At 39.2% G+C, this 16,268-nt stretch overlaps 1 protein-coding gene across 1 annotated transcript in view; it reads left to right on the top strand.

The window, feature by feature from the left end:
• The window catches only part of Mtbp (MDM2 binding protein), a 63,783-nt gene that overhangs the window by 14,219 nt on the left and 33,296 nt on the right, over positions 1 to 16,268 (top strand). Inside the window, exons 10-12 of the mRNA XM_005354603.3 lie at positions 1,051 to 1,123; positions 5,163 to 5,280; positions 14,452 to 14,625. Coding sequence (XP_005354660.1) covers positions 1,051 to 1,123; positions 5,163 to 5,280; positions 14,452 to 14,625 — 365 coding nt within the window. The remainder of the gene's footprint in view (positions 1 to 1,050; positions 1,124 to 5,162; positions 5,281 to 14,451; positions 14,626 to 16,268) is intronic.

Here is a 16,268-nt window from a genome sequence, read left to right as displayed (position 1 = left end):
TATTTTATTGGTCTTCTGTCTTGTTTTCTTTATTGTTCTTTTCTTTTATAAATAGCTTTACTTTTTCTGGAGTCCAGGATGTTTCTCAATGACTTGTGTTATTTTCTTGATGCAGAACAGAACAAGAACTAAAGAAGGATTATGGTGTGTAGCCATGACTTTCGGCTTCTTCTGCTTCAGTGAGAGCCACACTTTTCTCCCAATTCCAAAGTTAGGTTTCTAAAAGATCTCACTTGCAAGAATCTGCCTGTCCTAGAGAAAAAAAAAAAGTCAGAAAAACACACATTAAGCCATTTCTATGATATGCATTTAGATGTAGGACCATGCCCTCAGATATCTCAGTATGTTTTTTGTACTCATGGTTTTAAGCAAAGTTTTATAATTTATTCCCCCCTCCCTTCCCCATGCCTCAAGTACTATGTTAATGCTTCTAGAATAGGCGCAAGGCTTCCCCCAGTTTGGATCCTTGTTGCTTACGAGCGTCAGAGAAGAATGTTAGGGCTGCGTGGGAAATCCAGAGTAATTTCTACACCTTCAGACTCGCTCAAACGGCTCTCTTGGCATCTGTATGATTGATGGATGAACACCAGTTGGATGATAACATCTTTCTGTACTTGAGTAACTGGAAATGCCACCATATGTATCTGGAATATTCAAAATACGTTTTGGGAGTGGAGCAGTTGTGTGTAGGTGAGAGTTGTGAGAGGCACGGGCTCCTGTACCCCTAGAGCCACTTGACCAGCCCCGGACAGACATTTTATATTATATAATTGCTGGTTTGAAGCTCAGCACTGACATGGCATTCTTGAATTTTTTTTAATGCATGGTTTTTACTTATTTCTTGTTTTTATAGTTTACAGTAATGATAATCAGGGCTAATAATCAAGAAAATAATGTGCAAGGGAAAGACTAATTGGTAATTCTTATATTTAAGCTTAATGAATGGTTTCCAGTGAAAACTTTATGGGAGAATGAAATAATCAAGCTTGTTTTTCCAAGTTGAGTTATTTCCCGGTTACTATTCTCTTATTCTTTAACTCCCTAGTACAGAGAGGTGACCGGAAACTGCGTGAAGCAGAATTCCTTGCTGCTATTGGAACAGCTCTCTTCTCTGTGTGGCAAGGTATACAAGACTTTTTTGAATTTGTTTTTAAATCCTTAATGACGTGATAAAAAAAGTAACTCTAATTCTTGCTCAAATTTGGTTTCTTTAACATAACATAACATGCCTTTGGCAGTAATTCATGTTAAGATATTGCTCAAGTGTTTTGTAGACAAAGTGACATTTGATTTTATAGGAGACTTTCAGAAATAAACCTTATGAGCAGTGATTTCAAGAGTTATTTCAAATTTTAGAATGCATCATTAATTTCCTCTTTGGTGATATTCCAGCTCTGGGACGGTATTTGTACGCCTGTGTGGTCCTTTCATAGCAGAGGTTGAGGTGAAATGACTTAAAACATCATTGGGTGGTTATATTTTTAAAAATTACCTCTATATTCCAGTTCTGCCGAAGAGATTTGTATCTATTTTAATAGTTACATGTATTTATCATATTGATACATTTGATGTCTTTTGAACATTTTTTAAAAACTATAAAAATACAGAATCCTAAGTAGAACCCTGTATCTAAAGTCCTGTATCATTTTAAAGAAGAAGAACACAAAAGTTTTTATTCCTTCTAGAAATTTTGTCAACTATTGCATCTCTGTAGGAATGAGTTTTAAAGCATAAAATACTGTCTTTACGGAACATTTCTTACTCCTTTAGGACCAGCTTGTTAGCAGATGCTCCTGAGAGGAAATGGTGATTAATAGGATTTTAGCAGTTTTCCTCCATGGTGTTATAATTAGACCTTGGTTGGAATTCCCTTAGAAAACTGATACATACTGTAAGGTGAATGAGATTTTGGTTGTAAGATGCCTTGCTATATGGTCCCTGAGGATTTGGGAGATTTCAGTCCCATTTCCCTGTACATTTAATAGTGTTTGGATCGTGTGACAGTGTGTTTTTGATGACCCAGCCTTTGATGATGTCAAGCCAGAGTTACACATGTGACTGTGATTTGTTTAGTGCAGATACGAAATAATCCTGAGTATCTAGTTATCGAAGGCCATGCTTTAGCCAGAAGGGAATGAAGTTATTTAGTATCTCATGTGCAGCCATTTGTTTTAAGCTTGCTTTTGGGGCCGTGACTGTAACATGTCAGCGTGTAGTTCACAGGTGAGGCGTGTGTGAGGCCTTCGAGGCTTTCCTCTGTATGCAGCAGTGGGGTGGCGCTGTCCTAGTTAGGGTACTGTTGCTGTCATCAAACACCGTGACCAAAGTCAGGTTGGGGAGGGAAGGGGTTTATCTGGGTCACACTTTCATCCATCACTGAAGGAAGTCAGGATGGGAATACAGCCAGGGTAGGACACTGGAGGCAGGAGCTGTTGCAGAGGCCATGGAGGGGTGCTGCTTATGGGCTTGCTTCCCCATGGCCTCCTGCTTCAGCCTGCTTCCACACAGAACCCAGAACTACCAGCCCAGGGATGGCACCACTCACCATGGGCTGGACCCTTCTCCACTGGTCGCTAAGAAAATGTCTTATAGCTGGATCTCATGGAGGCATTTTCTCAATTAAGACTCCCTCCTCTCTGATAACTCCAATTTGTGTCGAGTTGACATAAAACTAGATATCACAGGTGTCCTGTGACTTACACAACAAAGCTCTGAATTTGAAGCTATTTATTGGGTTATAAATCTTCTTTACATTTTCTTAAAAAAGCAATGAAGAGCCGCTTCCTTGAAGTTGAGTGCTGTATATGTAACATTTTTTTTAAAAATAATTTTACTAAAACGTTTTTGTTTAATGTATAAGAAATGGATTTTATTGTGACATTTTCATATTGTGTGTGGTTATACTTTGTTGTTATTGGACTCCTGTTTGTTTTGTTGTTGCTTATCAAAAAAAAAATCTTTGTCCTACAGTGTGTCAGATGCTTGTTCAGGTAGTCTGTGTGAGCATCAGTAAAGATCTTGCTTTAGTCTCCCATCTGTCTGTCTTTCTGCTTGATTAGCAGACCTTGCAGGGAAGCCTTTCTTCGTAGAGTACACAAGGCTATTAGGAAATCTAATAGCACTACTCCATGGTTAGGAAATCCTGTTTTTAAGGGAGTTTACAAAGTTTGAAGTCTGATTTCAGTAGTGATCGCTCGTTAAAGAGGACCTGGTCCAAAGATCGGATCAAGATTTGAAAGTGAGGCTTGAAATGTGCTTCTAGCCGTTGTGAGTTACCAGGGAACCAGCTCAAGTCTCAGGAAGTTGTCTGAGGGTTGGTGTGTGGGTGAGAATAAATGATCAGATCTAAGTCTGTTATGATCCAGTGTAAGCAACTGACATGTTTATTATAGAAAATTCAAACTTGGGAGATTCAGAGATATATGTTTTCATCTTTGTTTTAAATGTTTGTAGCAAATGATTAATCACAATTAGGCTGTCTCAAGAATGGGCCACGGCAGCAGGTCATGACGCAGTATATATGTTACGTCTAGAAGCATCGATGGGCAGCTAGCTGTGAGGGAGAACTTCCCTGGCATGTTCACCTTTCCCACCCTCCAGCCGTGTTGACTCTTCTCCCGTAGTCTGCATTTTGCACAATGATGTCTTATTTATGAAAGAACTAATTTCTAATATTTAGAGAATTAGATTTGTCTTTTATATTTATGATTATTTTCTGTTGCTAGATGGCTGTACTTCTAATTGCTAATATTTGCATAATAGACACTTAACTTTTAGAAAAACTTTTTCTATAATAATGAAAACATTTTTCCTTAATTTTTTATCTGTAATTACGAATGCATAAGTAAAAATAATAAATAGCAGCAGAGCTAACATTGTAAGATGCTGATTCCTTGTGATGTATTCATGCAGCTAATCCATTTACATTGGGCAATTAAAAACAGATTTTCATTAGGTTTAAGATATTTGACTAATTCGTTGCCTAAATTTCTCTGGAGTTTTTTAAAATTAATGTCCTTTATTGGAATGTGCTGGTTGATGTAACTACATTTCTGAAATGGGCGATATAACTCCCAAGTTGTAATTTGTTTTATTTAGTCCTTAATCAAACTGAGAATTTAGATAAATACATTATAGTGATTCTTTTGAGCAAATATTTAATAAACATCTGGATGCTTAGCCTTGAGAATACAAATACGAAGTTGAATTTGCTTATAAATCAGTCGGAAGCTGCTGTGTGTTTTGGGAGAGGGTCTAATTTGTTACCACTGCATTTTACCTGCTAGCATTAAATCTCTTATTTCTGGGAATGAAAGCTTCTTTTTTGCCCTTGGATGTTTTGTGATTTTTAAGCCACAAAAATAATCAATACAGTTAATGTTTCTAAAGTTATGGCACCACACATTTTTGGTACTAGGTCTCACACTTAGTTCCTCGTGGTTTTGTAGATGAACAAAGACATCATACCAACAACCTAAACGTTCCGGAAATAGGAATAACAAAATGTCTTAGTTATATTTCCTGTTGCTATGGTAAATACCCTTGCAAACACACCTCGAGGAAGGGTTCAGCTCACAATTCAAGGATACATTCTATCATGATGGGAAGCTTGAGGCACCAGGTCATATTTCATTTAGAGTAAGACACGAGAGAAGAACGATTGTGTGTGCTCAAGAGTGCTTGTCCACTGCACGCAGTCCTGGACCCAAGTGATGCCGCCCGCTTTTAGGGAAGGTTTTTCCGCTTGAACCTAAAGCCCGCTTTTAGGGAAGGTTTTTCCACTTGAACCTAATTAAGATAATCCCTCATAGGCATGCTGCTAGCCTAATCCAAACAGCTTCTTACAGGTGTGCCCAGAGGGAGGCTTGCTTCTTATGCGTGTCTAAATCTTGTCAAGTTGTCAGTCAACCCTGACCATCACAGTTTTCAGAAATAATGACCTTAGTAGAAAAGAGAAGATAATAATATAATTTTGTATCTGTATTTCTATTTTGCTTCTCTCTTTTTTGGGGAAGGCCCCGGGGGGGGGGGGGTCTTAAATTTTGCAGTGACATCCTCAAGAGAGCCATACTCAGTAATTGTTAAATGTGTGAAATGTGACTTTCCTGAGACATTTGTTAACGGTGGATTTCAGTCTGCAGTCAATCAAACTCTTTCTTCAGGTCGGAGCTCTTTTTGTGCTGCCATGTACAGTTAGTAACGGGCTGATCCCACCTCCCAACCAACTGGCTTCAAGAAAGTGGAAGGAGTACATAGCTAAGAAGCCCAGGACAATCAGTGGTAAGTACTACATCTTTCAGTTGTTTTATTGGAACATAATATCTTTATTGGAAGTTACTGTTTAATACCTCGCACCATGTCCCATTAAGAAGGGCAGTATTCTAAAGGCAGAACTCGGGTTAATTGGGTAGCTACTTGTATTGAATATTGGATTCTCAGACAGAATATAGGTGAAAATAAAATGGTTCATTTATTATATGAGCTTGTATGTATAATTTTCCAAAGACACTAGAACTTAATTATTTAACAGGTTACTTAGAACACACAGCATCCTAGGTGTTTTAGCAATATGACTTTTTAAAGAAAAGGTTTATTTATTATGTATATAGTGTTCTGTCTGCATGCTTGCCTTCATGCCAGAAGAGGGCATCAGATCTCATTATAGTCAGTTGTAAGCTGCCATGTATTTGCTGGGCATTGAACTCTTGACCTCTGGGAGAATAGCCAGTGCTATATATCTGAGCCAACTCTTCAGCCCAAGCAATATGCTTTTATAATAACTCTGTACATTGGTTATGTACATGTTTCATGTTACAGATAAGGGTGTCGGGGCTTAGAAAACTTAGAAAGCCTTGGTGTGAGTTCTGTCTCTGCCTGTCACTTGTTCTGGGGCTTACCCCCAAGCACTTTCACCTCTAGTAATCTAGGATGTTCAATGTAGGGGGCACAGAGGTTCCTGTGCTCACAGATAAGCACTTAGGGAAACCAGGAATGTTACAGGGTTGTCTCTTTATAGAAAGAGATGTATATCTGTTTCCCACCCAGAGGGCTGGGAGCAGGGGTGGTTAATAGCCTGGTGACCTCTGTGCTATCTCTATCACTGAGACCACACCAGATCTTCCCCCAGACCCATAAGAGGTCACATATAGTCAATCTATAGAACTCATCTTTCTGTCAGCAGTCACATACACTTTACAAAGCGTTTCAGTGTAATCATGTTTTAAGCTTTATTGTGTACATGGGACTGAGTTAATTATCAGCAGGAAGCTATTTTCCAAATTGTGCTATACATAAATATATCTAAAAGAAACAGCCAAGTGTCAAACCGTAGAAGTCTGAACCAACTCCAGCTACTGAGTCGTGCAGAATTGGACTTCCTTCTTGTCTTCACTGCTCGTTAGTCTGCTGGCCTGTTATTCTGCTGGCCATAGTGTTTCCGGAGACCTCCACAGTTCACGTTATTACTAGAGCCTATTGCACAGTGCTAGGGCATGAGTAAGTGTGGATTTAACCGGCTCAACTGCTCATGGGGAAGGGATACAGCTGTGCTTCAACAAAATCAGGTTTACAGAGCAGCAGATAGTTGAGTTTCCCTCACGCTGCACACTGCGTTTCTCAGCACTGAGACTAGTAATATATATAGCATTTGCAGCCCTTAAATAAACTGCGTATGTCCTGGGCAGCTCATCACCGCTTGCTTTCACCTTGTAACTCTGTACAGCTTTAAGAAGCCCCTAAGTTGAAAGTCTTGATTCTAAGGTGAGTTGATGCCTGAGAATTGACATGGGTTTGTTTGTTTGTGTTCCACGTTATTTTTATTATAACTAAGAAAATACCTTGTAGTTTGAGTTCAGGTTTTAGAATCACTGTTTCTTGAGATTAGGGACGAACAGTGGAAGCTTCTGAATAATCATATGACATAGATCCCAGGATACTGTTTGCAGGTTGGTGATTACTGATTAGTCCAGGTCATTAGCACTGATTAAACTTGCTCCTCGCAGGAGTTTTTCTTTCAATCTAAGAAACAGAACAAAATCTAAGAGGATAGCTGATCAAAGTCTTTCCTGGTGTGACCCTTCCTGAAGGGGACACTTGTTACTTATGCTATTGACAAAGCAGAGAAGCCAAGGGTTGTGCGGGGAGGGGGATTCAACTTTTGATTATTTCAGTAACTCCTGGATCCAGGAACTTCATCCCCTGCACTTACATCACTAACAGTGGCTTCTCTCAACGGCCCATGTTAACACTTCAGGCCATCCCCAAACCACAACTGTGTTTCTTCATCATTGTTCTAGAGGGCTCTAGATTAAAGCTTATCCTGTTTCCCAAAACAACTTCCTGGTTGTATTTCTTTGTGACTTTGTCAGTCATTTTAATTAATTCATTCATCCATCCATCCAGTCAGTCAGTTAAACATTCTTTGGTTCATTTACCTAGACATGGAATGGGATCCTGTCCACCAGACACAGTACAGTAACTTGGGCATTGCTGCCGAAGGAGATACACTTTATAGTCCACTCATTGTTTTCATGCTGCTGCGAGAAAAGAAGTGTTGAGAAGTAATTGTAAATCCTAATATAGCTTTGTATTTAGTAAGAGTTGACTGGGGCAATCCTGAGGACACTGCGTGAAAAAATCAAGATGTGCATTGATTAGATATTATTCATGCTAAAAAGAACCCTTCAATATGCGTTCATCATTTATACATATTTGTGACATTTTAATCTGTGGTTTACTAGGACTGTTTACATGCTTGACTCACATTAAAACAAAGTCTTGAAGTTCACATTGTAGAAGAAACAAGACCCTAGATCTTAACCGCAGATTGTTCCATAGCTAAGTGTCTTACTGTTTTCAGGCCTTTCCTCCTAAGCTGTTTTCTCAGTCAGGAGCAGTTTTGCCGTCGCACTGACACTTGCCAGCAGACTCTTGAGCTACTGGCCTTTGCAGCAGTGTGGGTCTGCTTGCTGCTTCCCGCTGTTGAATGCTGTAAACTTGTCTCTGGTTGATACACACAGGTACTTAGAGATATCTGTTAGGTTGTAAGTGGTTATGGATTTCCAGATAGTAATAACTGCTGTCTCAACAATGACAAACTGAGCCTGGACTCACCCGTGAACCATGAGCCAAAGTCCGTGTCTCAGCTGTTACCAGTTCCTCAGGCTTCTTCCCTTGTAAAGCACATGCATGTTTTTATTTGAACTACAGATGCAGTTGTTCTTATAGATGAAAAGTTCTTACTTAAGTCACGGCAGATCCCTGTAGTGGGAACTAGGATTTCAAACTCACTTTGAAATGTGCGTTAAAGTCTAGTAGCAGAAATGCTTCTAAAAGATAGTAAGCAAAGTGCTCGAAAAGCATGCTATGGAGAAAACTGGGAAGGACTTTTACAAACTAAGGAAACTGCCAACCCTGTGTGTCTGGGAAGAAATTTCTTTGTATACAATTCACACGAAAGGGCAGCCGGGTAATGAAAAGTGCTCAGGTTTTCATGGAGGCATGTTATAAAATTGTTTAAAAAAATCCAGTGAGCATCATTTTGTCATAGAGATGAGATAAAAATTGTTATCTGTCAGTGTTAGAGACCTACTCTGTGTTATGTACATTGCATTTATTATCTTTGATTTTTTGAATATTGGAAAGTGATTATTTTTTAAGAGAACATCTATCTTTGTTGCGATGACAGACCTTAGATATCTGGGAATCATGAAGCTTGTCCAAAGTCCTCCACAGTCTCCTCTGCCAGAGATTCTACTGAAAGGGATTTTTACAACGTGGCCTTTTGTATTTCTTACTTGACATTTATGGAAATCATTCATTCTTAGCTAGCAAAATAAAATAGTGTCTAATTATTTTAAAATTTGAGATGTCTGATAATTTCAACAATTATAAATTTGTGTTACTTCATTTATGCAAAGTGGGAATTCTTTTGAAAGGGAAAAGACAGTAAGTACTTTGCATAAAAAAGTCTTTTTATTACTGAAAAGCCTAGTAGCCTTTTAAAGGTGGTAGACTTATGGAGACTCCCGTGACAAGTCTTCAAGTGGGGACACACGTGCCTGCCTCACATGCTTCAAAATAGTGGACTCAAAGGGATAAGGTCAAAATGACAGCACATAACTGACTTAAAAATCTTTTCCATCATGAGAAACAATAAATTTTAAATACGTTTTAGTGGAAGAGACATGATATTCTTTCAGTAGGATCCTTCTTCAGGATGAGTCGTGATGTATGCTGCATAATGAAATGAGTGGTCAATTTGAAGGTTGAATTAGTATCCGGTGTGTTCTTGAGTCAGTGGAATTAAGTTAGAAACCAGCAACAACAATCTGAGGACTCCCTGAAGCATTTGGAAGTAAACATGTTCCTAAGGATCTTAAGGGTAAAGGAAATTAGAAAATAGTTTTTTTTAAACCTGTATTTGTAATTATGTATCTACATCTGTGTCAGTGTATGTGCATGTGGCAAGCTGCAGGCTTGATAAGAGACCTTGTCTCAATATATAAAGTGGAGATCAATCAAGGAAGATAGCTGATGTCAACCTTCGGCCTTCACACACCTGTACACACATGCTCGTGCCCTCTCCCCCCCAATAAATAAATAAGTAAAAATCTTATACGACCTAAGTTCATAGACATTTACTTTAAGTAAAAATTATCTTAAAATGGAAAACATCCAAATTTAAGAATTTAAATTGTAATATTTGTACACACATTACCTAAAATGGAAACATAAATCTCTAAGTTAGAATGTACCAAAATTCAAAGTCTGTATGTTTTGAAAAACATTTAAGAATATTAAAAAATAAACATGCACGTAGAGAAAGTAACTCCAACCATGTCTGAGCCGGGATAGAGCCTTGCAACTCAGAAAGATGGTCCAGTTAACAAGTGGCTAAGTCTCAGATAATATACCCCTGCTGAAGATGTATGGATGGCTGCGAAAGCCCACGAAAGCCTGCTCAGCATCACTACTCTTTTGAGACATGCAGATGACACCAGGATGTGATGTTAGAGGAAACTCAGTAGGAAGGCTGTCGCTGAAACCCATGAGTATCCTGTATTGAGGGTGTAGCAAATCTCACACTTTTTTGCTGGGGAGGGAGATGCTAAATAGAACACTTTGAGATTAAACTTATACTTAATCACACAATCCAATCATTCCGTTCCTAGCTATCTACCAAGGAGAAATGGGAATATATTTTCACGTAAGATTTGTGAGCAAATGATATATATATATAAAATAGACGTAGACAAAGACTACTCTCAGCCTCAGAGAAGCATCTATTTTCAGTGATAGGGCTTAATGCAGAACTCATGGGTGCCTAAGAGAACCAGTGATGGATAAGGACTTAGCCCTAATTGATCCACTTACTGCCCTTGCCGTGGTAGGGAAAATCATGGAAAAAGAAAGAATTTAGAGCTGGAAGATAGAAAGGCAGAGGAAGCCTGTAGACCCTGCACAACTTGTGTGGCCACAAACTCACAGCAGTTTGTGAGTGTGCTTGGCTTGCACAAGACAAGCACAAAACATTCAGTCGTGTGTGGGGAGGCAGGATGATTGAACCCTACCCTTGCTGATGAACTTTGGCTGCTGATGGACTCTGGGAGATGAGGAGCCACTGCCTTCAGCTGTGTAAACTCATCAGGTTCCAGTGAATTGTTCTAATTTCTAGGCCTTACAGGTGACTCTGGCCAAACCCAGAGAGACAAAAGACAAAACAAAAAAATCCACCAAATATGGAGAAGAGATTAGTAGGGAAGAGGTGGTGGATGGGAGAGGAGGAGACCCACAAAGGTCAGATTACCAACAACTGCTGTTACCACACTCAGAAGGCTTTTTGTTGTTTGCTTGTAAGGCTCACTGAGTCCCCTTAGAAGTAAATGTAGGGCCAGAAAAGAGAGACTAAGGCTGCAAGCAGGAAGGAAGATCTTCCTGCCTCAGTGGATGGGGAGGGAGTGGGCGTGGCTTGTCTCTTAAAGAGACAGGCCAACCATAACACAATTTTTCATTTCTTAAAGTTAATATATAAAATAATTGTCAGTATGTCAGGATATGTTAGTTTGTCAGTATGTTCTGCCCAGTTGTCTGAGATGTTTTTATGTTTGCTTATATTCATATGAAATACTGTTTTTCCTTTACATTGAATTGATTTTATTTTTGAATTGTTGAACTATGAACAAAATGTGAGTGTTTGAAGGTTTTAAGACCCATTGATATTAGATGGTGGCTTTATTTCCTTGCAGTAAAAATCTGAGAACGGAGCTCAGTTGTAAGTGCTTTCCTCGCATGTACTAGGCCTGGGTTTGAACTCTAGCACCGGAAAAATGGTTTGGTTTTTTTTTTTTTTTTTTTGCTAATGAATTTCTAATCACAGAATATACCTTCACTATGGTTTATGTTAATTTGTAAAATTTGAAGCAATTGACCCTTGGTAGTTTCTTCATTTCCCATTTTATCTGTATCACAGATCAAAAATGCTTTTATGTCTTGTTGAAGGAGCGTGCAAACCAAACATTGTTTCATTGATTGTGCAAATACAGCCTTCAGAAATAGAGATTGTTTTTTAATAGTATATTCACCTCCCTTCTTTAGGGAGAGTGATCAGAACTAAATAACTGCTAATTGTGAGTCTGGTGCTTCCTGCGGAGTTTACGTGAGGGTTATTAAATAAGTCTTCAATTAGCACCTGCCAACAGTCTGAGACAGCATGTTTTTAGTGTCTGCAGTTGTTGTGCTTGGAGTTGTTAAAGTCAATATTTTTCTTTGGAGGAAAGTTAAGTTGCTGTCATTGCAGAATTCAGTGTTTACCAGGCTAGCAAAGTTCCATACAAACACGGAACGTAGGCAAAAGACACATGCAGCTTGAACTGTTAGTTCTAGGATGAACCATGAATTTTAAGGTCACTCTGTCTTTTCGTAGAATCTTGTGTTTCTTTTCTAATTACCTTAATGTAAGTTCATTTCTAGAAGAACTGTTTATGGATAGAAATGGTGTCTTTGCTGTAATCTAATTGCAAAAATTATTTGATACGTATCTGTAAGTAAGCACTTACAGATCATATGTGTGGGATTTGACTTGTTTTGATAAAATTATTGCAGTGATTATATGTCAGTGTTTTTTGCATATGTGTATGTACATCAGTATAATATATATACTATGTTCAAGACCCTCTCATGAAGTGTGTGGTTTTCTACTGTAAGCAGTCAGCTAGGGAGTGGAGAAAAGAGCGCTGACTGCTCTTCCACAGGACCTGGGTTCTATTCCCAACGCCAACATAAACATCTTTAACTCTAGGGCAGGGGATCCCACATCATCTGACCTCCATAGGCACGAGGCACTCATGCAGTGTACAAACAGGCATTCATGCCAAACACCATATACATTTAAACAAAGAAAAGTTCAGTTATGACATCTCACTCCCAAAATTCTGAAAATTGTGCAGGGGAAGAAATGCACATGGTTACCACGGGATGACTCACAGCTTGCTACCTCATTTCCTATACATCCTTCTGCTTCCTCTGTGTTTGACTGGTGACTCCCGAGACTCCGCTCCTCTTCCCAGCATCCTAGTCTGGCTTTCTCACCCAATCTCTTCCTGCCCAGCTATAGATTAGTCAGCTCTTCATTAACCCATAAGAGTAATACATATTTATAGTGTACAAAGATTGTTCCACGGCATCTAAGCTCTCTTTGAGAGTCAGTGATCATTATTTCAGATCTCCACTTCCGCTGCCTTGTATTGCCCAGGCACGGATTCTCTTTTTAGAGAATGAACTTTCTTGACCACTTTAAGGCATCGTTGGATTGCCTCTGATGTCTTGTATAATGCAGCTGCTGTGTAAATAAGAGACAAGTTTTTGCACATTTAAATGAACATGTGTTTTCCCTCCAATATTTTCTCTCTGTAGTTGATTGTATTCAGAGAAGCAGAGCCAGGGGAAGGTCGTTTTTCTGTTCTCTTCTCCTTTCACCAGATGAGTTGTGTGTGCTTATAAGTGGCAGTTTATTCCACGTTGACAAAATGGAGGGTATGTTGAGACAGGCAGACGCTGGAGCTAGCTGACCAGCCAGCTTAGCTGATTGGTGAGCTCCAGGTTCAGTGAGGGAGACTGCCTCAAAATAATGTGGGGAGTGACTTCGCTGCCACACATATGCTACACATATGTGTACATATATACACCCATTGTACACACACGTACATACCACATGAATACATATACCCCACGTACATGCATGCATTTCTTTCTCTCAAACACATACACTCTGGAAATTGTGGACATGTCTATATTAGAAAGATACTATGGAACATGAATAAGTCGGAGCAGAAGAATGAGTCCATGATGATTAGACAGAACAGAAAGTTCTCCTTTTTTATTGATTTTATTGAGCCATACATATTTCTCTGCTCCCCTCCTTGCCCCACCCCTCCCCTTCAACCCTCTCCCATGGTCCCAATTTACTCAGGAGATCTTGTCTTTTTCTGCTTCCCATGTAGTTTAGATCCAGGTATGTCTCTCTTAGGGTCCTCGTTGTCTGGGTTCTCTGGGATTGTGATTTGTAGGCTGTTTTTTTTTGCTTTATGTTAAAAAACCACTTATGAGTGAGTACATGTGATAATTGTCTTTCTGGGTCTGGATTACCTCCCTCAAAATCATGTTTCCTAGTGAGTACATGTGATAATTGTCTTTCTGGGTCTGGGTTACCTCACTCAATATGATGTTTTCTAGCTCTATCTATTTGCCTGCAAAATTCAAGATGTCATTTTTTTCTGCTGTGTAGTACTCCATGATGTGAATGTACCACATTTTCCTTATCTATTCTTTGGTTGAGGGTCATTTAGGTTATTTCCAGGTTCTGGCTATGACAAACAGTGCTGCTGTGAACATAGTTGAACACATGTCCTTGTGGTATGACTGAACATTCATATATATATATTGCTGGGTTTTGAGGAAGGTTTGTTTCCTAATTTTCTAAGAAATTGCCGCACTGACATCCAGAGGGGCTGTACCAGCTTGCATTCCCACCAGCAATGCAGGAGTGTTCCGTTTTCCCCACAACCTCTCCAGCATAAGTTGTCATCAGTGTTTTTGATTTTGGCCATTCTTACAGATGTAAGATGGAATCTCAGAGTTATTTTGATATGCATTTCTCTGATGGCTAAGGATGTTGAGCATTTCCTTAAGTGTCTTTAAGCCATTTTAGATTCCTCTGTTGAGAGTTCTTTGTTTAGATCTGTACTCCATTTTTTTTTATTGGATTATTAGAACAAAAAGTTCTTACATTTTATTGCTTTTTTGACTTTCTGCTTCAACAGGTCTAAACTAAATGGTCAACCAAATAGTCCCAAATGTATCCAGTGACAACTTGTACCATTCTCTCCGAGGGATCAAACAGTTGTCAGGTGATGAACAGCATTCCTGACTCTCACCCAGGTCATTCTTCCTCAGTTCCAGATGTTGCTGTGAAAGGAGAGTACTCCAGCTACTATCTCCTGTTGCAAGGCAATGGCAAGAAACGGTGCAAAGCCACGTTGCTTCACTCGGCCAACCAGATCAATGGCTCCTTTGCGCTCAGTTTCATTCATGGGAAGATGAAAACAAAGAAGGAAGAAGCCGCATTGAGTACGTATTAACTTAGCTAGAAGAGACCCACTCCTATGCTTTTTTGTATTGCAGCTAATTTACATGGTTTCAGGAGGAAGGAATAATAATGAAACTCCATGTTTGCCATTAGTTTACCTTTTTTTAGCCCAACTTTTTATATATATATAGAATATTTTGGTCATATGCTGTCCCCTCCTCCAACTTCTCTCAGATATTCTGTACCTCCCTACCCATCCCAAGTTCATGTTCTTTCTCTCCCAGGCTCTAAAAAAACAAAACAAAAGAAAATAACCCCCCTCCCAGAATAGAAAATCAAAACTAACAAAAATCAATAAGAAAAAAAAAAACCAAGCAAAAACAAAACAAAACATGGAGTCCAACTTGTGTCGACAATCTACTCCTGGCATGGGGCCTGCCCTCCAGTGTGGTTGATATACCCAGTTACACTCCACCAGAGAAAAACTGGGTTTCCTCTTCCAGGGGTGGCACTTTGTGTCCACTTCCCTGTCTCCATGCTGGAATTCTAATATGACCTTTTCATAATTTTAAATGAAGAGAATTAGTTCCTTTACAATATACAAAGTAAAGATTAGCTCTTAGCTTTCAATTTCAAATACCAAATTGTTAATGTTTACTGCTTTCAACACTAAAAACAATTTTTTAAGTTCCCACTTATTTTCTCTCAAGCCTCTTTTACTTCAGTCTATTTTGTTTTTCTTTTTTCTCTCAAGTTCTATATTTTGGTTAAATTTGATTCTATATTAAGTTCTACATTTGGTTATGTGTGTGTGTGTGTGTGTGTGTGTGTGTGTGTGTGTGTGTATTTGTGTATGTATTAGCTATGCCAATAGGCGTATTACTCACAGACAGAGAGCAGAGGGACAGGAACAGCCCAGGATACATCACAAGCCAGCCTCCCAAGACTTAGCTATATGGTGCACATGGAGTCTTGACTCCTTTTGTCCTACTTATAGCACAGTTGAGGACACTTGAGGGCATCCTTCTCTGGGTTGCATGCTTCAGATGTCAAATGACTCCCTAAACATGAGTAGCCTTCCCTTGAAGGTGAGAGGGGAGCAAACCCCAATTTTCCCTGTGTGTCTCCTGATAGTGTATTTCCTGTACATTTTTTCTTTAGTTTTGTTGTTTTTGTTTGTTTGTTTTTTGTTTTGTTGTTGGTAGTGGGTTTTTTTTTGTGTGTGTGTGTTTGGTTTGATTTTCCGAGAGAGGGTTCTCTGTGTAGCTTTGGAGCTTGCCCTGAATCTTGCTCTGTAGACCAGGCTGGCCTCAAACTCAGAGATCCACCTGCCTCTTCTGGAATTAAAGGTATGCATTTCTGCCTTTAGTTCTGATTATCTGAGAACTACATGCAAGAAGAAAAGAGGATGAGCCTGGGTTAGCCAAGTCAGTCCTGGGACTGTTGCATAGTTTTATACTTGATTCATTATGCGAAGAAGTAAACAGAGGAGGTCAGGTGGGCCCGTGGTTCATTGTGTGGGTTATGGGAACCTATACTGAGAAATGAGAAACATTCTGTCTTTGTTTTCTAAGTATCATGTAATGAAGTCTACTCTGGTGCCCATATTCCCCCGAGGAATTAAGAATCAGATCAAATGCAGAGATCCACAGCAAAGCACTGGACCAAGCTCCTGAAGTCCAGT

Source organism: Microtus ochrogaster, chromosome 15 (assembly GCF_000317375.1).
Source record: "Microtus ochrogaster isolate Prairie Vole_2 chromosome 15, MicOch1.0, whole genome shotgun sequence".
In the NCBI taxonomy this organism is placed as follows: domain Eukaryota; kingdom Metazoa; phylum Chordata; class Mammalia; order Rodentia; family Cricetidae; genus Microtus; species Microtus ochrogaster.
The sequence above is the reverse complement of the archived record's forward strand: the minus strand, read 5'-3'. Positions and strand labels throughout refer to the sequence as shown.